The sequence below is a fragment of the Antennarius striatus genome, chromosome 15 (assembly GCF_040054535.1).
Source record: "Antennarius striatus isolate MH-2024 chromosome 15, ASM4005453v1, whole genome shotgun sequence".
NCBI classification, from domain to species: Eukaryota; Metazoa; Chordata; class Actinopteri; order Lophiiformes; family Antennariidae; genus Antennarius; species Antennarius striatus.
In genome coordinates this window covers 10,657,501-10,681,906 of record NC_090790.1, presented here as the reverse complement: position 1 = coordinate 10,681,906, position 24,406 = coordinate 10,657,501, and the positions used below count along the sequence as shown (strand labels likewise).

Below are 24,406 nucleotides of genomic sequence, written 5' to 3'. Positions count from 1 at the left end.
TATCATCTTCGGCTGGTCCTCTATTATTGGTAGCTATCTGCACCCTTGAGAACGGCTTCATACATTTTTGCTGTTAGTGTCCTGAAGCTCTTCTCTTTTCACAGGACATTCAGAAGTTATTAGAGGTTAGGTGAGTTGTATCATCTGTGGAGTGCTAAATGAGTGCATTCCAATTAACTTCAGAATGTCTCTCACAACAACAAAAGCTATGTTTGACCTTTTTTGCCTTTCCTTACACTCAATTCAACAATAATGGAATTGTGTCATTATTTCAGTTTAATTTCTGAACAGCTAGAGGACATGTACGAGCCAGCGGCGCGTACAACATTCAGCCAGCTGACTTTATTTGCATCTCTGCATGAGTAGCTTCAATAGCTTGGATTCAAGGATTCTGATAATAAAGAATAATAAATGTGGAAAGTATAATGTTAACAGCTCGCTCTGCAATGCTTGTGTCATTTTACATGTGTGTTAAAGAAAATACAAATGTGAGCTAAAGTGAGTGTAACAGTGGGAATCAGGCTGGAGGGCACACTGGGATTATAGCAGTCTGGAGAGGGCTGATATTGGCCATATCTGTACACATACATGTGTGTGTTTGTGCGTGTGTGTGTGTGTGTGTGTGACTTGGGGATGGGAATGGGGTGGGAGTGTAGTAAGAGGAGATGGGAGGTCTTTATGCAGTAATCTCAAAAGAGAGGAGCAATAGAGTTGAAGGGGACAGAGACAGCAGATCAAGGCATGAGGCAGTTCTTCAAGCGCTGCACCCTGTCCTCGTGTGTGTGTGTGTGTGTGTGTGCGTGCGTGCGTGCGTGCGTGTGTGTGCGTGCGTGCGTGCACATTTGTGACCCCTGGTCCGAACCCTACCCTTCCTCCCCCTATTGTCACCATTGCTCCTGAGTTACCACGACAACAAGGTTAGAGACTCGCACAAAAGCAGAAAAAGGACTGAAAAATGCATTATGACATGAGCTTAGATCAAATGTTGTTAGGTGTTTAGAATGCTTTGTTGGTGCTTTTTTAGTGCAAATGTGTTTTGCTTGCATCTATACTGGTAAACGCCAGATACTTAATTTTCCTCCCTGCAGGTTTTTATACTTGTCAGCCAATTATCTTTGGCTTCATTTTTCATTCATGCCTTCGCTCTTGGACTTGTTTGTGTTGAGTTGCATCCTTTTAATTGCTCTAGGTACTTGGCTTTGTGCTCCTTCCGCAAGAATTAGCACACAAACCATTTCAACCACAAACAACAACAACAACACTGATTTGTGCCAGAGTGAACACAACTCCCTTGTGTTGTGCCTTGTAAATACTCATGGCTGTACGTTCAAACCAAACACGCTCTTTCACATTCAGTAATGAGGTGGTTTCTGTTAGCGCGTGGGCTCCTGCAGTCCAATCTTTCAGTATTATGTATAGTAACTGTATTTTACAATCGCAAACAACTCAAGAGTAAATTAAAAATGCAATCTAGACAAATGGTAAAAGGCATTTCAGCGTGGAACTGACAACAGAACAAAACCCAGTAACACACATATGAACAGACACACACATCATGCTCCAAAAAGAGATGTTTGCATAATATATGCATAAATATGTGCATACATTTAGGATTTCTCCCCATTATCATCCCTTTCATTTATTCTGTTTCAGAGGGGTCTAGTTTTTCTCCTGTGATGTTGAGTGACAGCGGTGTCACTTTCCACTCAGGGTGTGGTGATGTCATCAAACAGAACCCCCTAATTGGTCCACTGTGGGGAAAAGAGGCTCACATGCATTTTAGTGTAAATTAGGTTGACGAGTGTTGCTGTGTCGCTACCTATCTTAAATATCCCACATCTAACACCTACGCCCACTCTCCTGACTCGTCCGTGTGTTGAAACTACACCCACCATTATAGTGATTACACGTTAGCCTGTATTAATATTTAAAATACTCACATATTTGGTAACCTGGAGACACTTCTCTCCAACTCTGACCAAAAGCAGAGCCTCAGCCAGTAATAGTGCCACCCATGTATATATAACACAAACACTATATGCGTACACACCTACGCACAATCTCACTCACAATCACTTTGTCTCTCTTCTGGCCCCCTGGGAAGTGAAGTCCTGCATCAGCTGCTAAATTGCCTAAACTCTCATCTGCTAATGGGCCAGCCTGTCTTTCTGCATGTCTGCCTCTGTCTGCATCAGTGGGATTTTGCTGCCTGTCTGTCTGCCTGTTTTCCTGACTGTCTCATATGTTGTCTTTGTGAATGCTGCTTGTGTTAGCCTGGTTCTTTCTGACTGTTTGTGCTTTGCTGCCTCTCCCGTACTACTTTCTCCTCCGATCTCCAATTCAATCTCTGTGTTTTCACCTGTCACTCTTTACTGCTCTGTACGACTATGGCTTTGATGACTCCGCCTTCATGCCGACAACCAACACACACTTTTTTAAAAGGAAATTTTATCTTATGCTCAGATGCCGCCACACATCAAACTACATCAAAGAGGGTATTTTCTTTGTTGCTTCCATGGCTATTGTAGTAAAGCTACTAGTTGCAGTATTATGAGCAGAAGGAGTTGTATATGGGAAGCAGTGAGTGTATATAGTACTTGCAGTACAAATTAATACTAATCACAGTATTATTAGTGGTAGTTATTACTATCGTGTAACACATGTAGTAAAACAATTAATACTGACCTCTTGTAGTAGCCAGTTTGTGGCCTTTGTTATAATGGTAATAATAATGGTAATAACAGAAGTAGTTGTGTAGTCTGAGTGGTATTTGTTATGACTGTGAAGTATTAGTAGTAAAATTGTACATTGGTAATCAAAATACAATTTCCTCCGGGATTAATAAAGTATCTATCTATCTATCTAATAGAGGAAAAAGAGTTGAAGAAAGATGGAGGGCACGATGAACATGATGTCAAGATGCAGTTTGGTGGGGCTGTAAGAGCTCCAATTGCTGGTGTTGTGTGTTAACTGTATGTCTTTCATTGTTCTTATTCACCTTTTGTCCTCAGTCACCTTTTGTCCTCAGTCAACACATGTCCTCGCGAAAAGCATAGCTTTGTCTTTATTCTCTCTACAAGAGGAGGTGTCTTCGCACTAAAATGCGCTATACTGAACTACAAAGGCAAAGTGCAGTACATTTCAGCAATTTTTGTGAAATTCACTTGTGAAAATGACTTTAATCTGATTAGAGTTTTGTTGTCATGTTGTCATATTTTTGGCGCTTATTGGATTGTTGGGGTTTTTTTTACATTTCACTTTTCTCAAACCATAAAAGGTCCCCCCCCTGCCCCAAATTGGATATTTTTGCAGATACTGCACTTTGGCTTTGTAATGCTGCATAGTTGAGTTGAAGTCAAGAAGGAAAGTCACTTAAAGAAAAAAGATGGCATACAGAGAGGAACATGTCACCAATAGATAATTAACATGGGAAAATTTCAAGCTGAGACTTGTTTTGTCCTATATTGTAGCATAAATCTGTTTTCTCTCTTTGTCAAATCATTTCCTCCACCCCCCCCTTCATTGTCAGTCCATTTTTCCGCCATCATTTTGTGTCTCCTGTCATATCTGTCTATCCATGAACTGTAATGTAAATACCATCCCGTTGACATTTCAATTTGACCCTAACCCCTCATATTTACACACACACAAACACAACCAAGCCCATCGCTGAGCATCACTTCAGCAGCATTCCTCTCCTGGGTTTCCACAGAGACCAGGAAAAGCAATAACTACACACTTGACCTAACCTGGTCTTTTATTGGCCCCTTCTCCCCTTCACAAACACACACTAAGTCACACACGAAGGCACACACCTCAAATCTAATATGGGAGAGTGAGCCTCTGTGGCTGTGCTCCTCCATCTTCCCTTGAGGATTGGAGAGGATGATGTTAATAATTTCATCTCTCACTGACCTGCAGATGATAGGATCGATTGTTTGGTACTTGTAGTCTGCTCATATTGCACACACACACACACACACACACACACACACACACACACATACATGCACACCCACACACACATGTACACAAATCCATATGTCGCTCGTTTTTCCATCACACATGTTCAGGACAAGTTTGACAACTTTCTGATTGTGAGGTATGATGAGAGGAACTTTGTGCAAGAGGGGAAAGAGTGCCTGAAAAAAAAAAGAGAGAGAAAAAGATTGAAGGAAAATGTTAGGAGGAATGACAGTGGAGCCTTAGCGACAAGGCTGTTTACTGTTTATTTTGGTCTCGGGCTCATTTCTTGTTGTACAGAGTTGAGATGATTTCCTCTCTCTGTTAATTCCTGTGTGGATTTTGTTGCGTTGTGTTTGTGTGTTTGTCCTGCATTCATCTAGGATCGTCTGTCTGCACTCAAACTTTCCACAATCATTGCCTGTTATGGTGTCTTTATATAACCAGTCCCTCTGTGGGATTTCCTATTTTTCTCTCCACGCTCTCCACAAATAATTTCTTATCATATCACACACTCGAAGCATCTTCATGAGTCCATGTAGATACAGAGTGGCTGATAACTCACCACATTATGCGAGTAAATAGTGGATAAATCAGGCACTTAGGCACTTTATTTATTGTTCTTTTCTCACTGTGATGATGGATTCAGCCAATCTTGGTATCCGTATCACCTGTAAAGAATGACTTGTGCTTGTAGTCATCACCTGAGACTCACTGAAGGGTGTAATTTATAAAACGGAGACAATTTCTCTTTTCTGCAACCCAGCAACCCCGTCCCTATTTGTGCAAACAAGTATGAAGCGTTGAAATGTGAAATATGATGTGTGAGTGTGTGTGTGTGTGTGTGTGTGTGTGTGTGTGTGTGTGTGTGTGTGTGTGTGTGTGTGTGTGTGTCATTTTTCACTCCATACTCACAATTTATGAAAATGTATCTCAGCGGTATGAGAACAACAGAAGCTTACACGTGATTTCTCTTTGTAATCAGGTTAGGGTTGAGTGCGTTGTTTCTTTCTTTCTTTGTGCGTGTGCGTGCGTGTGTGTGTGTGTGTGTGTGTGTGTGTGTGTGTGTGCGCGCGCACGCGCATTGATCCTATGAACTACAAACCCATAGATTTCTTTTTCTTTTTCTTTCCTGGTATAAATGCAGCTTTCTCTCCAGAATCAATTTGTGTTATAAATTCTACTTTGTGTTCTTGTAGTTCTCTAAGGAGAAGTACCTGCTGGAGTCTCCACCTGAGAAACTGCGCAAGGAGCTAGAGGAGGAGCTGAAACTGAGTGCTGCTGACATCAGGAGCCATGGCTGGTACCATGGACACATACCGAGAGAGGTAAATACCCGAGAGAGGAGAACCAGTGGGTCCTGAAAGCATGTTTGGAGCCTATCACTGCAAATGTAATCTCCAGTGGCGTTTGGAGGTATAATCTACCAAGTTGGTTTTATTTTCTTTGTTGGACCTTGAATAAGGTAAAGAATTCATAACATACATGACAATCAACAAAGTTCATTAACCAGCATGTCTCATTATGATCATGTCACCCATTTTTCACCATTAGCTAGATGACATAACAAAAATCAAGATCCTGACATTTAACTGATGTGTTGGAGAACATGATTGTTTTCTTTGTGTTTGATTACATTATTCCATTTAAAAAACAGCATTATTTTTCTGATTAAGGCCGTTGCTTTCAGTAAAACTTTTCCTTATCTGGAAGTGAAAAAGTTTGAATAAAAAATATAAATTCTGAAAATGATTAATTTATTTTTATTTCAATACAACACCATTCATGATAACATTTCAGAAAGGTATACTTAAATGAGAAATAATAACATAATCATATTGCTGTTTGGATTGAGATTTATGTCAACCAGTAATATTAGTTGAACGAATACTTGGCTACAATCTGTTGGCATTGAAAGCACAGTTTAAGTGCTTTACACACAGAATGACACTGATTTCTGAATCCCATCATCTGTCAGAGCTCAGTATAAATTGCTTTAGCTTTCAGAAGGAGTGGAAACGTTGCCAAACAGACAGCTGTGCTTGTAGCTGATGTGCTCCACTGCTATTCACAGCTAGTGATCAAGACACAGACCCATACACACACACACACACACACACACACACACACAAACGACGTGGACGTAAAGAAGGTCCATGTTCATAATCACATACTCTGTCCCCGGATCAATCTCTGTTCTCTGTCACTCTCAGATTCAAATCAGCCATCTGTGAGTCTTCCCTCTTTTAATTTACATAAAATATTCATGTATTCGTGATGGGGCTCCTGTGTAAACTTGGGGAAACCCTGAGCTTCCAGTTACCAAACAAAATTTAGTGACTTAATCTTACAGTTTACTTTTTTTAGCTTCCAAAATGTCCATATATCCCACCGGCTTGTTCTTTCGGTTTTGTTCTCTTTCCCTTTAAATTTAACAGTTAAGTTGTGAGCATTAAGTAGTGAGTGTTTGAACCAGCATTGCTGTTCATTTATTTGCATTGGTTTAAAAAATTAATACTTAAAAATAAAAAATGCATGAAAATATTTTAAAAATTACATGTGATTGGCAATTTGATGAGAAAAGGGAGCTGACTCTTGGTTTGGGTTTGTAAACTGTGCATATACTGCTCCCTGCTGGTGTGTATGCATTATGTGTTGAAGCGTCTCAAGCAGCCTCTCACTCCAGGTTGTGTTAAAATAAATGATTTCAGTTTCTCTTCTACTGCATGATGAGAAGCATGTTTTTGATCTCTTCTCACAGACACCAAATACACATTTGAAGTTGTCGTTTCAGCTAACTTGTTCATAATTGTTTTATTCCCCATCAATTCAAAATAAGATTATTTATTACAGTAGAACTGAACTGGTTAAAATGTGGCCTCAGAACATAATTTGGGCCATTGTCCCAGACATATTGTACGTTGTTGCCAATACAAACTGTCCATAGTAAAAACAGTTTCTCAGTGGGAGCGATGCAGTGGGAAAATTATCCAACTGGTTCAGGAAAGCAGATATTCTAATTTTTTTCTGAAATTTAACAAAAATGCTATATCTAATGACGTCTACAGTCTCAAAACAAGAAACAAGGCAGTCAGAGGCTGCAACATCCCGCAAAGGGTGGGTCAGGGTTCCCTGAAAGTAGTACCTGACATATGCACTAGCTTTGACCATAGATCAGAGCTAGTGCATGGGTGGATCAAAGCACTAATTGGATCTATGGTAATACTGACACTGGCCTACTCCCTAATCTTATCTGAAATTATTCAATTACTTGAATGATAAGTATTTTTAGCACTTTGTTAAAACAATTTAGCTGCTATAACCTGCTATGAATATTATGCATAGCCAGAAACTGGCTTGTGGCAGCGTTCCTGGGGAATCATCCTTATGAGCAAAGTCCTCCTGTTCTGTAATATTTAATTTACTTTCTACAAACAGCTAATAAAACAGTATATTTAACCAGTTATATACAATAGAGGTGAATAATTTGGCTTTGAACTGGAGCTTGTTCGGTGTTATCTTCAGGCATTTATAAATATTAAAGATTCCCGAAATTCAATTATTCAAAAGTCTAAGTGCCAGAAATACCACATCCACTCATGCACTGGAGCTCAGTGAGCCAAGATGACCTCCAGCTTCTCAGGATTTTACTAATTTAAAACAATATGTTTTCTTTCTTCCTCGAGGTGTCGGAGACGCTGGTTTTACGTAACGGAGATTTCCTGGTGCGTGATTCTCTTCTGAACGTGGGCGACTACGTGCTGACATGTCGATGGGATAATGAGGTGTTACACTTCAAGATCAGCAAAGTCCTGGTCAAATCCAGTGAAACCAAGGTAATGAAGCTTTATGTGTCTGGTAACTATAGTTTTCATGTTTTACAGTGAAGTGTTGGCAGCTCTTTAGGCTGAGGGCAAAGAAGACAAAAGCAGGATTTGATTGAAGCATCTACCTGTTTATCTCTCAATCTGCAGTCCACTCACTGTCATGCTGTTGGCAAGAACATACTGTATACCAAAATGAATTCACCATATAATTATAGAATTTCTTTGCCTCTTCATTCACAGGTGCAATACTTGCTGGAGTCGGACAGTTTCGACTCGGTCCAGGAACTGGTGCGGTTCTACGTGGGCCAACGCAAACCAGTCTCCCAGTCACACAGCGCCCACATCTACTGCCCAGTGAGCAGGACTCTGCCTTTACGGTACCTGGAAGCCACCTTCGCTCTCGCCAACAGCAAACAAGGATCCGCCTACTCGCCGTCCAGTCAGAGGGGAGCGTACATCAAGAGGCGGAGCGTCACCATGACTGATGGACTGACCACCGAGAAGATGATCCCTCACAGGTGAGGTGGGAGGAAGAGGAGCGGTCGCGAACGAAACCTTGATTTTGTGTTTTTGTGTTTTTCGCAGTCATCATATTTGTTTCATTCTTGCTTTATGGGATGTACATGATCAGTGACTCGGACAGTCCCAGTCCAGTTAGGACACCAGTGGAAACTCCAGAACCAGAGCCGGAACCTGTGCCCAATTGCAGGTTGTGTGTGTGTGTGTGTGTGTGTGTCTGTGTTGGACACCAGTGGTACGTTTGAGCACTAAACTGGTCCGTCTAACCACCCACGTTCCTGCAGGCCCTTCCCTTCACAGACACCTCCCATTGTGATGAGCCTGTTAGGATCCTCAAGGTGAAGTTGAAAGTCTGTGTTCACATTACCAGCTCTGCCAGTCAACAGATAGAACATTACTCGAACTTGACCTTGAGAAAACTAGGTTAAGGTCAAATTTCAACTTTTGTACATTCAGGACCAGAATAACATTGAAAAAGGAGGGAGAAGGCCAGTGTGAGTAAAACAATTGATCAAAGCTAGTGCTTTGATCTACCTATGCACTAGCTATGATCTATGGTCAAAGCTGGTGCATAGCTTAGACCTACCCTGAGAGGTCAAAGCTATGCAATTGTCAGGTACTACTTTCAGGGTACCCTGACCTACCCTGGAAGTAGGTCAGGGTAAGTTGCGCGATGTTGCAGTCTCTTACTGTTTTGGTTCTTGTTGAAATTGAGTCTGTTCAGCTTGGTAATGTGAAAGGAGACATACTTTTGTTCACTTCACTTCTGCACTCTTCACCGGAGCACTGAAAGATCAAACACAACAAGACTGTTTGAAACCTGAACAAAGAAGGAGCAGATAATATTTTAGATTCACAAGGAGGGAGAGGATACATGACTGGTTACATTTTTCAAAGTGTGGGACAAAATTGCCACCAGGAAAAATGTGTAAATTATTTCTGGACTTGATGGTTTAAAAATTTAAATGAAAGTGGTGAAAAAGCAGATTAAATATTACTGAAGTGTTTTTTAATCTCTTCTGAAACCCCATTGTACCAAATCTTCTGCTCCTGTTTCTCTGATTCATAAATCAGATTGATTCATGTTTCATACAGTAAAGGGATTCTCCTCAAGGCCCCCACCAACTAAAATATGGTCATCTTCTCTAACTATAAAATTTCTTGACATTAACTTCTATAATACCAACCCTTTCCTTTGTAACTGGAGTTGAACTGCAACTCTATGTCAGCTTCCCTTCACTGCTCTGACTACTTTTGAATCATTTCTAAAATCCCAAATATGTTGTTTCCAGCCCATCAACCATCCACCACCATAAGGACGCAATGCGGAACTGTGCAATGAGCATGGACCAGATTCAAGAGTATCGCTGCCCGTTGTCACCTGTTGGGGAAACCCCACTTTCTCCTGCATATAGCAACAGTAAGTGTCATGCCTTTAAAATGCCCACGATTCACAAACAAAGTTGTAACGCTCTTCCGTCTGCCTTCAGTCACCAGACAGAGGGCCCTCTCAGGCGGCCGCGTCCTGGCCGTCGTTCCACCTTCCCCTGTCATGCGTCGTTCCAGCGACCCTCAGCTCAGCCCTCCGGAGGGTAAAAACCCTCCAGAGCATCCGGCGCACACCTGTCACTCAGCACACTCCTCACCCGCCCACCATCCCAGCTACCAATCACACTCATCAGAAACTGCTGGGAGCTACTGTGACCTCAGACCCTGCCCCGCTGGGCCCCCAAAACCTCCAGCTAAGAGCTACGTAGAGCGATTAAGAGTGGAAGAAGGGAGGCAGGATGGATTGAGGGAGGATAGAGAAGGGATATTCAACGCCCCACAGGTGGAGACGACATCCTCGTTCATGCCATCCAGGTAAGAAATCCAAGAAAACACAGGACAGCACGTGTAAACTTTAACTTTACATATCACTTCTGCATGGTTTATACTTGTACTGGGGCAGATTGAAGGAAATGTTGGTATTTAGAACAGAGTGAAACTTTTGACTCCAGGTTGGACTGTTCAAAGGTCAAAATGCCTGCGGAAACTTTATTCTGAAGGGCAAAAAGTGTGAAAGTGAAGCAGTGTAGTGATAAATGAGTGGAGAATGCAACATTTTATTGAGTACATGTCTAATAATTCTATGTGGAACAGCTGGAGAACAGACGTATGGAGCTGTGCTCTGAGACACAGCAGATATTAGTTTCTTGGTGACATGGGACATCACAGCAGATGGGACTTGTCAAAGACAAATGATCAGGTGCAAGTAATTGGCAGCAGCAATGAAGCAGAACATCCCAGAATCCCCTGTGAAGTTTCAAATGTGGAGAGTATTGCTATCTTTAACACCACTGGGGAAACTGACATTAAATCTAAAACACTGAAGGTTATTTGAATTTGAGTCCGTCCTTCTCTTCAGCCAGGGACGTTCTGGTTGAAGAGAAAGCTGCAGGATTAGGACACAGACATTTCTGATATGATAAGTCAGGTTTGTTGATGATGCATTTGTAGAAACATTTGTTAAGTAAACTTTTAAAGTCAGATTTAAAACCTCAAATAACAAATATACAAAGAAAAAAGAAAGAAAGGAACACTTGATTAACCCCAATGGGGAAAATTATTTTTACAATCAGACCATACATATTAGACATGCATATATAGTGTGTACCGGCCCCTGAACAAACACACATACACACTAGGGGCCTGTAACTATGCAATTAGTACAGGGGAGGCAGAGTGACGGGCGGCGACCTCACGGTGCGCCCCAAAAGTAATTCAAATAATGCATTTTGATTTCAATTTGATGCAGATCCTGATATTCAGTTTTTACAACATTGCATAACGGGGCCTTTCTTCAACCAAATACTTTTTTAAATGCCTCAACAAGTGGACAACTAGTGTGTAGTGGTGTAATGTTACTATTGGACATAAATCTGGATCATAACTTCCACGTTTGTCCACCGGGTGGCGCATTCATCAGCAAAATACTGTGTCTAGAACAGGTTTTGGTCACAGTTGCTTCTCAAAAATATTTTGTGGGTTTATTCCCAAGTAAATATATTTGTAATTCTCACATATCAACAAAATACATGCTGCTTAATAAAGTAAAGATGATGTAATCATTCAGTCCTTGTCAGCGCTCCTGTCCTTTCTGGTGTCTGTATTTTCTAATATGATGCGTTCACTGCTGCCAGGTACGAGTCTTGCCTTATGCCAGCGGAGAACAAGCCTCTGGAGATGCTGGTCCTGAAGAGAGTCAAAGAGCTTCTGGCTGAGGTGGATGCAAGAACCACAGCGAAACACATCACCATGGTCGACTGCACGGTATACACACACCCGCAAACTCATCCAAGCACATCTGTACACCATCATTACCCTAAGAAACACCTGCAGGCACCACATAGCTACACAGCTAATGATCTGTAACTCTTGGACAGGTGGCTAGAATAGTAGGCGTGAGTTTGGAGATGCAAAGGATGATGGGAGTTTCCTCAGGGCTAGAGCTACTGACGCTACCGCATGGACACCAGCTAAGACTTGATCTACTGGAGAGGTATGAACACACATTTCTTCCTCTGCGCATCAGTCAGTTGTTCAGCTCATGAATCCAGCTTCTGATCATCCTCAGTTCCTCCACGCCATCTCCTCTTTCTCTTATCACTCTTTAAGTCTCTCATCCACTTAATTCATCTTTTGTTCTACATCTCCGCCTCATGCTCTCACTGGAAGAAGACTTTACTGAACATAAAACCTATTTACTGTAGCTCTACAGCATCATCTTCTTTTATTTTGATTGAACATGTGAAAGAATTTTTTCATAAACACTCACATGCAAAGGATGATGGAATTTGGATTTGTGGCTTCGCTTCAACATCCTCAGCTTTACCTTTTTTATTTATTTTTTTCAATGTTGCCTTGTGTTTCTCTCAGGTTCTACACCATGTCCATCATGATGGCAGTGGACCTGCTGGGCTGTACGGGAAGCACGGAGGAGAGGGCGGCCCTGCTCCACAAAACCATCCAATTAGCAGCAGAGTTGAAAAGCAACCTGGGCAACATGTTTGGTTTTGCTGCAGTGATGAGAGCCCTGGAGTTGCCACAGGTGAGACCAATACACATGAAAACACAAAAACTCTTCTGTTACAACAAATATCCTGAAATTCTTTCTTAATTTTATTTTTAAAAAATTTTTTTTGTCATTTCTTAATTCAGATCACCCGCCTGGAGCAGACGTGGGTGACGCTACGCCAGAGACACACAGAGGGCGCCATCCTGTACGAGAAGAAACTCAAACCTTTCTTGAAGAATATGAACGACGGCAAAGGTGACATTCTTTTTTTCTTTTTTTTTTGTGCCTGTGTGTATTTATTTGAAGCTCTGAACTCACACGCCGCTCTGTTTGCAGAGTGCAGCGTCCTGTCCAACACATCCTTCCCCCACATCATCCCCGTGTTGTCTCTGCTGGAGCGGGGCATGGCTGTCGGGGAGGTGTTGGAGCCCTGGGAGAGTGCGGAGGTAGGAGTAGACGTGGTTATGCACCACCTAGAGATGGCTCGTACCATCGCACATCATGGGGGGATCTACAGAACCAACGCCGAGACCAAACTGCAGGGTAAGACCCAGGAATGATGACCTGAGAGGCCGTGTGTGTGTGTGTTAACTGTTAACTGTATTGATCCCTAACATCTCCCCAATGGTTCTCAGTTTGAGGTGATTACTGCTTTATTGAACCGCGTGTCAATAGCTATCAGCTCACATCTCTGTTTTCTGTTATATTTCACGATCGATCAACTTGACCTCAGTCTGCTCCCTTCATCAACAACACTCAGATACATGTGAGAGGCTTCTCTGATGCAGTGATTGAAATGGGTCCGGGTACAAAAAACCATCTTTAATTCATCTATAGGGTTGGGTTATGGCATGTTAAATATTTAAATAGGAGGAATGTACATAGAACACATCGCAAATCATTTACTGTTTTTGCAGGAACAGAAGAATTGTATTTATTTTGTTATTCAGTATTTTTACTTTAAACTTCTTACACGTGATACCCAAGTGTTAAAGTTGTGCCTTTCTCAAATTACTAAGAATTTCACCTTCTTTCAAGTGGGTTAAACTGTTTGAATTTAGATGATGGTCTCATCACTTCGTCTTTTGTTTCCAGATTATAATTGTGAAGCTGCTCAATAGAAGTTTTTAATGAAGCTCTAAAGTTTTTACTGATTTCATAGATTTAGAAGTTGCAGAACATGTGACTAAGGCCCGTATTTCCACATGAAATAGAAACTGCTGTGTTTTCTTTTGCCCAATAAACTAGTGTTTTTTGCTATTTACATTTTCTGTTATATTTTGGTATTTTGGTATTTGGTATTCTGTTCCATGTATAAAATTCCCATCTGGCTGGTTAAATCTACTTTTCTTCTTTTCTGATTAATCTGATTAACATGATTAAAATGTCATTGGCAAAAACTAATGCCCTCTCCCCTCCCCTCCCCTCCCCTCCTCTCCAGGACTCCAGGAGCGAGCAGAAATACACGAGATCTTCCAGACGGAGTTTCAGATGCGTCTCTTGTGGGGCAGTCGCGGCTCTGAGGGCAGCCAGTCAGAGCGTTATGAGAAGTTTGACAAAGTCCTCACTGCCCTGTCGCACAAACTAGAGCCTCCTGTGCGCCACAGCGAGCTATAGCACCTGCCCTGATACTGTTATTCACCTAAACACCCCCAACTGCACCTACCACCTTTTGTTGTATGGTCTTATTTGGGATCGTAAAGGGTGATGTGTGATGTGGAAAAGTCCAAAGTGAACAATGGAAGGGACGAGGCAGCTAACCGTAAATGTGGTGTGAGCAATAGGAACACAGAGAAGAATTTTCCACTTGTAACACACGCTGCACTCACTGTGGACTTCTAAGATATTTAAATGGAATCAGAGAGGAGGTGAGCTGTGTCGAACAGATGATGGGTGGCCAGCCCCTCTGCTTGGGACTGACAGCAACGTGTACGGTGTCTCTTGAGGGCCAAAAAGAGCTGTAGAGTTTGGCTTTGCTCTAATTAAACACAAAAATAACTGCTGTCACAAACACAATTACCTTCATAGCTAATATATAGATGTTTTGTCTGTGAGTGAGAGTGTGTGTCTGTATGTTTACATTCCCTCATTTTTATATGCCACCAACGTTTCGTATTTTTTTCTATATATTATTCATTAAAAGTACCTAAACATCACAGATGTGGCTTCACCGAAACCTTGAAAATCTGTCAGTGTTCATTCTGAGGGAACCATGTTCATAAATCTTCATACCAAGGTAACAAGCAGCTCAACTGAATCAGACATGAGGTACTAAATGTATCAGCAATGAAACATTGGTAAAAATACTGCAGCAGCATCCATCCATGATGGCTGTGTTGGGATGTTAAAAGCATAACGATGACAAAGCAGCTTCCCTCTTTACTAGTTATTCAGCCAATGCTTTTGATTTTATGTGTTTTTTATGCACAAAATCTAGCCAGCGTTAGCATTATGCAACGCAAATAATGGGACATGTGCTCTTTAAAGTTCAAGCAATGTTTCATTTCATATTTAAGCATTTATGAACATGGTGCAACTCCAGTTTCAGTTTGTACATTTTCAGATATATCTAAAATGGTTGACGCATGCAGCTATAAATGTTATACCAAGTAAAATGTTGCCTTAAACGACTAATTTAAAAATGCATTTTGACTGTCAAACTATAGACATCTACAGCTAATACAGTGGAGATCAGTACAGTATACAGTAATGATACCTAATGCAAAAATCCATCATCCTTATTTTCTGTTTTTATTTGAATAATAACGATAACGGTACCCGAAACAAATCAATGATGGACATGCTGACCACAGCCCGGCCACCGAGATTGTCTTTGGGTCGTATGTTTTCAATTTGTGTTTCAGAAACAGAGAAACTTTAACCTTAATCATTTTAGTCCTGGAGGATTACATTTTGTTTGCCTGTTCAGTCTTAAATCATTGCTATACTTAAATTCTGTTGGCCTCAGAAGGCCACAGCTGACTCTGAGTTATGCAGGCATTTCTGTCAAAAGCTAAGACTCCTGAGAAATTGATATCCATTCAGAATATTTGAGAAAATATCACCTGCCTTCTTCTAGACTCAAATCAAGCTGATATTTATGAATTAACTCCTTTTATTCAGACAGAAATCGTATGTAAAGGTCTTGTTTAAGAGAAGCACATCAGAGATCCCTTAAACGGGTTTGTGATCAGTCTGCTCTCTTGTCTGAACCATATCTGGAGTCAGCTGTACAGAAAAGATCATGAGGTAAGGGGTCACGTGACAGGTCCCGTTGTGGTCCAGCAGGTGGTGATGTTTAGCCTGAAATAAAAAATAAATAACTGGATCTTTAATTGTAATGCAGGAAATCCCACACAAATTGTGTGTGTTTTGAGAGCTTCTAAGTGTTGTGAGATATAAATCCTACTGGTTTAGGTCTAATATCTGATGACACTGAAAGTGGTGATGATGTAATGTTTCTATTTGTTATGTTGAATGCTGTACAGGCTCTGTGCAGATCCTCCTGATTTTGTAACAGGACTGTGTGAGATGAAATCAAAAAGCAAAAAGACAAGAAATGTTTTCAGATTGACCTCAAGTTTTTTTACGTATTGTAAATAGCAGTTCACTTTTTTCAAATAAAATGATTGCTTGTGTCAGACTTTGACTGCATTGAGAAGAAGCATGCATATCCATTACTATTGCCAGGTATGCAAGTACTTATTTACAAGTATGACATAAATGCAGTTCAAAAAATCCTCTGAAAACCTCTTAAATGATCTGACTGAGCTTAAATTAGAAAGGCACATATTGAACACTTAATTGTTTTCGCAGTGGCTTAAAAAAATGAGGTATGTATTTCATACAAAGTTTCCTGGTTCTTTCTTTGAGACATGCTCACTTATCTATCCAATTTAATGTACAGTAATCTGTCAATTTTTTTAATTATCCAAGCCAAAATTATCCATAAATAGTCTTGTCTTCTTCGTGTTGTGGGGTTTTTTCATTCCACCAATGTTTCATGGAAACCGTTTTTTTGCAATCCCACTAAATCAAACCGATCACTAATCCTCATTGGGGTGCTCACAATATTTTTTAACCTGTGCATTTCTAATAGACATAGAATCCCATTTAAAAGATCTAAACCAAAATTTTAATTTTGCCAAAACCTGATTTGTGTTGTTTCTCAATCACTTAGATGTCAACTGCTGTCCAGAAAACTTAAATTGTCATCACTGGGACATATGTTCCATCGTTAAAGTAAATATGGGCTCTAAAGTTTATTGAATATTTACAGTTATAACCATTCAGTTATATCAATCCTCAAGCGACATTTCTTTGCACATTATTTCAAAACTTCACAAATAACCAGACTGACAGAATTTGAGTGGAAAATTATCTTGTAATGCAAACTTCTCATCACAAGGGGGCAACATTTCATTGTCAACCCGAAGCTGACCTCTGTTACATAAAGTTCATGGTTACAGAGACCAGCTGCAGTTATTACCACTGGTTCCTGCAGGAAGTTGGAGGCTGGCTGTGCAATATTTCCCTGAGTTTTAAAGGTTCCTCTCCAGGAAGGAAAGAACATCCATGTTTTTCCACCATGTTCTTGTGTTCCACACACTCCTGGTTACATTCAGTCAGTGGTTTTAATGTTCATAATTCATTCAAATTATGTAAGTAGTTTTGATTTGCTAATTTAACAAATCATGAACACTGAGCTAGTGAAGCATCACATATTTTTGCAGACAGACCCACGGTACTGGCAGTGGGAGGGAGACAAAGACAGATGGACTGTGTGTGTGTCCATCCAAGCATGTGGTGTTTGTGTTGATGTGTTTTTGAATTAGAATGTGTCTTTTTCAATGTGTGAATGTCACAACACAGATGTTGCAGGAATATACTGCTGTTGCTGCTTTCCCCCTTCATGAAGGAGGCGTAGTGGGGCCGGGCAGCTGTTAACTGGGAGGTTGAGTTTATGCCAGGTGAACAATTTCATGGGAAAAACATGAAGTAGGAGACCTGCTGCATTTGTAAAATTAAGAATACAGTGATGTCGAACAGAGAAGGCCGAAGATAAAAGAACCACCATAATATAATAGAACTGGACGCCCCACAATCTGCTACAATAGAAAATTATCATTGGCTATGTTCTTTGTCTCCCTACTCCATACAGTTCCATAGGCGTAACATGTTATGGATGTAATCTCTAAGAGGATTCTCTCTGCTTGGTATCATGGTACATGTTAATTTCAGCTCTTTATGTTTCTTATTGAAACAGACCCAAGATTTCCCAGGCCTGCCAGCCAACCAGGCAGCCAACCGTCATCAATTCACCCCTAATCTCTCCCCCCAGTCCTTTTACAGCTAATCCATTGTGTTGGTCATTGTCATCTGATCATGTGTGACCCCAGCTGCTTTATAGCTGGTGCCTGGCAGTGGAGCATTGACTTTTGACAACCATCTTTGAGCAGATATCGGGGGATTCATACTTGCCTCTGTTACAGTTGCGTGTGTGTGTGTGTGTGTGTGTGTGTGTGTGTGTGTGTGTGTGTGTGTGTGTGTGTGTTTGGTTATATTGCTGCTCAATTTTAAGAAATGTATAATAATAAATCCATCATTGAAATTTGATGAGAATGATTGGATAATTAACCAGATTTGCGTTAGAAATAGAGAACAGTACTATTTATTATGCTATAGGTTGTTGTTGTTCCTTCACAAAATAATAATAATAAACTTTTGACCCATCTCTAGCGTCACCTTGGTCATTGTGTTCAAGGTGACGCTAGAGATGGGTCATACAAGCTCTTATTATCTCTAGTACTCCCATTTCTTGCTGCAACGACCCAGAAACAAAAAAAATCCATCAATGTACGACGGAAGCATGGCACATTGCCCCACAGCTTTACATGGACCACATGGCAACAAAAAAAATGTGACACCCATGATGGTGGGATTATACCTGGAAACTCTGAATAACCCCACCCACAGCCCATCATTTGCATGTTTCCCTCCCTCTGACGCACTTTCTCCTCACTCCAGCTAGGACAGAAAAGTAATCACCAACTGTATGCATCACATCTTCATTATCTTTCAAAACTTCCACCATGGCCTCCACCTTCAGAGGACCCCCAATGATTTCCCGCCTGCCTCCTCATCCAGGCCTCACTCTTCCCTCAGCCCCCACCAGGCCCCTGGTCGATCTGTCTATCTGCCCTTGCACTGACTCCTCATTATCACATGAATGTAGAAGGGGAAGGCTTGGACGCCAACAGAAGGCAGCAGATTTGCAATTCAAACCTCTGACCGACCCTCAACTACCCCCACCCTGTCCTCTCAGCCTCTCTATACTGGGACTGGAACTGTCACCGGTATGATTGAAGATGTACATAAGGAAGAGGAGAGGGGATAGGAAGAGACAGATACACATTCACACACGTCATGTCTGTGTACGTTCTTATTAGCATACACAACAAACACTACCAGGTGAGGAACAGCTGCTTTGTATTCCAATTAATACTGACATAATGATTTTCAAAACTAAGTCCATGATTAGTTAATAAAAATACACCGCTAATAAAGCCACCATAATAAACACAGATTTTGGCTTAAAATCTATGAGGTTGTTTTAAATTTGTTCCCCATATTTAACATCTCAGAAGAATTTGGTGACAAGTTCAAGTTACAGTTTAGCACTGTTTATTCAGCATTCTGCTGCTCGTGTCCTAACAAAGACCACAAACCAGATGCTCAGTTCTCTTTAGTGACCATGTTTTGAGCTAACTTTTGAGATGAAGCGTTAAGTTACTGTGTACCACAGAGCTGCACAATCTAAAGGATATTTGACTTTAAAATCCAGCTGAAACACTTGCACGTTTTGCACTGCCTTTGACTAAACTTTGTATTTTTCTCCTCCATGTGCATTCTTGAACTAGCTAAGGATTTTCATTTTTTAAATACTATTTTCTCCTCTTTTCATATACTGTATTTTAATACATTTTGAATAATGTTTTTGCACAAATTGTCAGCTAATGTACAAATCCACTTGCGTTATCATGAGAAGCTTTAAGCCTCTGGAATCCACATGACCACAATTGTGTGGAACACTTATAAAAAAAACGTAAATAATGAAATTTAAAAAACTGAACGTATAATTTCATCAAGTGGGTTAAGATATCAGTATGAAAAAAATGAAATAAAAATAATTACGAATTGTCCTTTCTGGTTTTTAAAAAATAAAATTCCAAACAATTACAGTATTAGGAGCTTGCTTTCTTTTTCTGACATCAATTCCTTCAGACCCCTGAAGAAATTTGCGTCTAAACGTCACTTCCGTTCTCCTCTACTACTTCCTGTGTGTGCCGACAATATGGCCGCGCCCGTAGCGATTCACCTGGAGTTTGGGTAAGCGAATTACAACCCCTACACTGTATTATAATTCGGGTTTGCTTGCATCGGCTTCTATGCGAAGTTATGAGCCTACAATTTCAGTGACAATCCTTTAATTTCATTTTATTTTTTGTATCGTGTTTATTCTTGTACCTTTTAAACCAAACCACTAATCATTCAATTGCGATCTGCTAATTTTCTTAACAAATATATGTAGAATTTAGGTAACACCAATGTTATGCTTGTTTTATTCCCTATTACAGTGATTTAAATACGTCCCTTATGTGTTGACTTTGAAAACCTTTCAAATCCTTCTGATTTCGCTGCACTGTGTCATCAGTTTAGTGCTACTTCCCATCCGGAGACCTCCCCCCCCACTCCCCCTCTGTGCCAGACGCACACGGACTCATAACCCCCCCAGGGGGCTGTTCCAAAAAGGACACTCAGAGAAAGGAGGATTTAAGTTCAAAATTGGATTTTAATGAATGTATAAATTAAATGGATTAAAGCGACTGACTACAAAAGACAATGTGTGTCTCTGCAGTAGTTCGGAAGCGGGGAGGGGGGGGTGTCGGAGACTCTTCAGCTGCGCTTCCTGTCCTCTCTCTGAATTCTCTCGTCATCTAATCTCTACTATTAATTCAGAAAAATTCCTGGACTTTAAAATCTTGAAAACAACCACCAGCAGCAGCAGCAGAGGTTTTCTTCATTCATGCAACATATGCTAAATAGACTATATGTCAAATGTAAGTCTGTATTATCAAAAAACGTTTAATTTTTGAGCCATAGTTTATTTATATTTTCTAGAAAGGAATTGATGCAAAAGTCTTTAGTTAATGCACAGCAAATTAAGCCAAGCATACGTGTGTACAAGTTGTAGAGTGTTTTTGTACTCATCACGTTAAATTCTGCCACCTTCAAAAGTAATTTATTAAGAAATAATGTGATGGTAAATAGATGATCAGTATAACTGTGAATCCACGTGATTAAAAAAATTATACTTCTTTAAAAATGTGTGACATTTCCTAAATGGTCTAATGCAAAGACATATACAATTAATTTATATGAAAAATAAGGAATTAATAATACATAGATTGAATAGTTGGATTGGAAAGTACATCTTAAAGCAGTCCTGCTTTGCACCTGTTTAACATATCGGTTTTGACATAGTACAGCCTCTTCTCCTGATCTGTGACCTATCTGGTCTGATCTACTTCAACAGTTGCTTTCATGACAAATCTGCTTCAAATATTTCAACTTGAAATCTGCTTATGCACCGTAACTGTTTGTGTGCTTTTTAGATGCTGGTTTGAGTGTCTACTCTTGAGTTTTTAATGCTATCATGATGCCCCTTGAGAGAGAGCTGGTTGGCTCCAGTATCAAACTGGAACACTATGTGTAATCATTAGCATGCTCATACTTGCTAGTCTTTGCTCATCTCAGGAGGAACAGTTTTAGCTCTCTGTTATCTGAACCATGACAACGCACATTTCAGTAATCTGTTTCTATCCAGGGGAGGAGCAGAGCTGCTTTTTAATGGTGTGAAAGAACATCATTTGACTCTTCCAGAACAGCCTGAACCTTGTGAGTATAACCCGTCTGTGCAGGATGTAAGAAAGATCTCGTGTGACAGTGTTGTCCTAAAGGACTCGTGTATCTAAAAGTCCATTCACTGAAAATCACATAGAACCCAAATTACATTAAGCCAACTAACATCATTTTTCAGATTATAAGATTGTTTTTAGCTTCTATGCATGCCTGTTATAATAATCATGTTAAATTGACAAAATGATTGCACATTTCAGTGTGTGTGCGTGTGTGTGTGTGTGTGTGTATATTTATATCAGCAAGATTAAGTTTGATGGAGGGAACGTCAAAGCTCCTCTCTTTTTCACACCTAACAATCAAGTTGTGACTGAGTTTTTTTTACAGGTACTCTATAGTCTACATTGTTGTCACTAACTTTCAACTTGACCTGAATTGTCTTCAGTATCGATGTTGCCGACGTCCTCATACACAAATCTATTTTGTGTTGGTTCCCTGCTCAGAAGTTCACAGAGATGTGGATAAAAGAGTGATAAAACGCTGCAGGTGACGCACCAACAGAAAAAGTTGAAAAGGCCGCATAAAGTCCAACGTCGAGCAAATCATTCACTTGGTCTGATATTTGCTGAGATATTTTGGCATGATGTGTGAAATCTGAATCTATGGGGTGTTAGTGTTACGTTTTACACACCGATCCTATTGGGCTAAATTCTCTTGTCATGTTGACATCATCGGCCCTTTTCAGTGGTCCTGAAGCCTAAATACAGAAAATTAAATGTTCCATGTCTTTTTTAAGTTTGTATTAAATATGAATGTTCAACTGTTTGGAATTTAGGCTCATAGGGACTACCATTAACCTAAAAAAGAATTAGGCCTGTTGATTGCTTATTTTTTCATGATTAAAAAGGAAAAACACCCCCCTGTTCTTCATTCTCTTTCCCTGACCAATCACATCCTATATATTAGGCAGCATTGTCAAAATCACACTGCCATTATATACTATGAGTGAATGGAAACCAGCGACTTCCCGTCAGGTGGGAGGAATGTTATCAAGATACAAAAGAATCCTTCTCACAGTGATCCACTTAATTCAATTCATTTCTTCAGTTTCTTCACAATCAACATATCCTCTCCAGCTCAGGAAAGACATTCTGGTCTGCAAATCATTTCTTTTTCTTGTCAAACTTACTAAACAGATGCCCTAAAGATTTGGTGATTCTTGTTTTTGGTTTCCTTCAGGTGTGTTTGTGGTTAGTGCAGTCATGTCTTTGGTGCTGAGGAATATCTAAGGAGCACATTTCCCTTCATGTAGCATTATTTTGTGACTTGCGTTTTTGTTGTTGTTGTTGTTGTGGTTATTACATGTAAATCTGTTAAAAAATTGCACTTAGAATCACATTTGTGTTGTAACTGCTGATATAACTCAACACTCTCGTAATAGAACTACTACCGATGCATTTCACTGATTCCATATGACACTGTTGAGTTCTGTCCAGTAAGGGTTCATTGACAGAAATATTCAGAAACAACAGCAAGCTAGCACAAAAGTGAATTACTTTCCTTTTTCTTCTCTTCCTCCATCCTCATCCTTAACATCTGCGTGGCCACTTATCTGCTTCTAAACGAATGACTTCTGCTTGTTTCCATCACAAATTAAGCTCGTCTGTACTGCTGCTGTTAGCATGCGCAGGTCAGTGGGGTTAGCAATGGTGTGTGTTTTTCTCTCAGCTATAACTGCTGTTGGATCATATTTTTCCTTTTGTTTGAGGTGATTTCAGACATTTTTTGGACAGGTGCACATATGTCATACCTTAAGAACCACCACAGGAAATAGATTCTGTTTTGCTGAATGTTTTAGGTTCCCTCCAGTATGGATCAATAACTCAACACAGACTAGTCAACTAGTCAGAGGGAAACCCAGTAGCTGCATTTTACTTTGCAAATCATGCATTTACAGATATATATAGATGGGTGTATATATGTATTGTGTGTGTGTGTGTGTGTGTGTGTGTGTGTGTGTGTGTGTGTGTGTGTGTGTGTGTGTGTGTGTGTGTGTGAGAGAGAGAGAAGGAGAGGACAAACAAAAAAAGAAATATGCGTCTTTGGTATTTGACTAAACAATGGGTGTTCATCCATGGTGCTGATGTTACCACGACAACACAAAGACAAAAGTTGACCAGTACCAGGAATGTCAGCTAGATATGACCTTGCTGCACTGGTAGACCTGTGTGTGTGTGTGTGTGTGTGTGTGCGCGATAAACAATCATAGCGTACTCCACATAGCGTATGAAGTTGATCATTTCCGCGTCTCCGGAGTGTTTGTGTCTTAAAATACCGTTTGTTGTATGTATTCCCTCGGAGCGATCTTACCTTTTTGTGTCTGGCAGGTTTTGTGATCCAGAAAATGTTGCGTCGAACTAATTTCATGTTGCACATCAGTGCCTGTGTGTGTGTGTTTGCATGGGTGTGTGTTCATACAGAAGGGGCTCAGTGAAGGCAGATATAATTGGTTCTGAATTCTTCGTATTTCTCTTTGACCCCAGCCAGTGATTGATGACCCTCGAATGAAAGACCCCACCCCCACCCTTTTTCTCTCTCTTTCTCCGTCCGTTTGGCTCTCTCTCTCCCTCTCCCTACAAGACATACACACACACACACACACACACACACACACACACACACACAACAAAACCCCCTGGTCTAAGGATCACACAGTTTTTGCCCCTCGCATCAGCAGAAAGATGGATAGCTCAACCACCCCCCTCAGATGACCGTCATAATCGTGCAAAGCCAGAAAAGCACAAGGAGAAGAAAGGAGGGTAAACTGCATGCACAAAAGAAAAGCGTGCATTGTTTTGAATCGGTATCAAAATGGCGCCTTTTTCTTCCCCTTCCTCCACGCATCCCCTCCACCCACGCAACACAGCTATCCCAAGATGCCTTAGGAGCCCGTGACGCATGTTCCCTCTCTCTTGTCTGTTTGTTCCCTCATTTTCATTTCCCCCTCTACCTGGACCACAAAGCGCCATCAAAATCCGTCACCTCTCGCTCTCTTTGCGCCGCCGTTCCCTCCTTTCACCTCCCTATCTCCTCATCATCTTTACATTGTCTTCCTTGCTTT

At 40.6% G+C, this 24,406-nt stretch overlaps 2 protein-coding genes across 5 annotated transcripts in view; both read left to right on the top strand.

The window, feature by feature from the left end:
- The window catches only part of LOC137608936 (SH2 domain-containing protein 3C-like), a 49,751-nt gene extending 31,743 nt beyond the window's left edge, over positions 1 to 18,008 (top strand). For 3 of the 4 annotated variants that reach the window (XM_068335573.1, XM_068335575.1, XM_068335574.1), the window contains 12 exons: positions 5,163 to 5,291; positions 7,650 to 7,799; positions 8,031 to 8,308; positions 8,422 to 8,499; positions 9,602 to 9,729; positions 9,800 to 10,172; positions 11,492 to 11,621; positions 11,735 to 11,850; positions 12,228 to 12,399; positions 12,510 to 12,621; positions 12,703 to 12,909; positions 13,808 to 18,008. In XM_068335573.1, the coding sequence (XP_068191674.1) occupies positions 5,163 to 5,291; positions 7,650 to 7,799; positions 8,031 to 8,308; positions 8,422 to 8,499; positions 9,602 to 9,729; positions 9,800 to 10,172; positions 11,492 to 11,621; positions 11,735 to 11,850; positions 12,228 to 12,399; positions 12,510 to 12,621; positions 12,703 to 12,909; positions 13,808 to 13,983 (2,049 nt within the window). In that variant the 3' untranslated portion in view covers positions 13,984 to 18,008. The remainder of the gene's footprint in view (positions 1 to 5,162; positions 5,292 to 7,649; positions 7,800 to 8,030; positions 8,309 to 8,421; positions 8,500 to 9,601; positions 9,730 to 9,799; positions 10,173 to 11,491; positions 11,622 to 11,734; positions 11,851 to 12,227; positions 12,400 to 12,509; positions 12,622 to 12,702; positions 12,910 to 13,807) is intronic. The other variant, XM_068335576.1, reaches the window with a different exon arrangement.
- A 1,693-nt stretch (positions 18,009 to 19,701) lies between these two features.
- urm1 (ubiquitin related modifier 1) overlaps positions 19,702 to 24,406 on the top strand; it is a 10,602-nt gene continuing 5,897 nt past the window's right edge. Inside the window, exons 1-2 of the mRNA XM_068335161.1 lie at positions 19,702 to 19,755; positions 21,254 to 21,324. Of these exons, the coding sequence (XP_068191262.1) occupies positions 19,721 to 19,755; positions 21,254 to 21,324 (106 nt within the window). The 5' untranslated portion in view covers positions 19,702 to 19,720. The remainder of the gene's footprint in view (positions 19,756 to 21,253; positions 21,325 to 24,406) is intronic.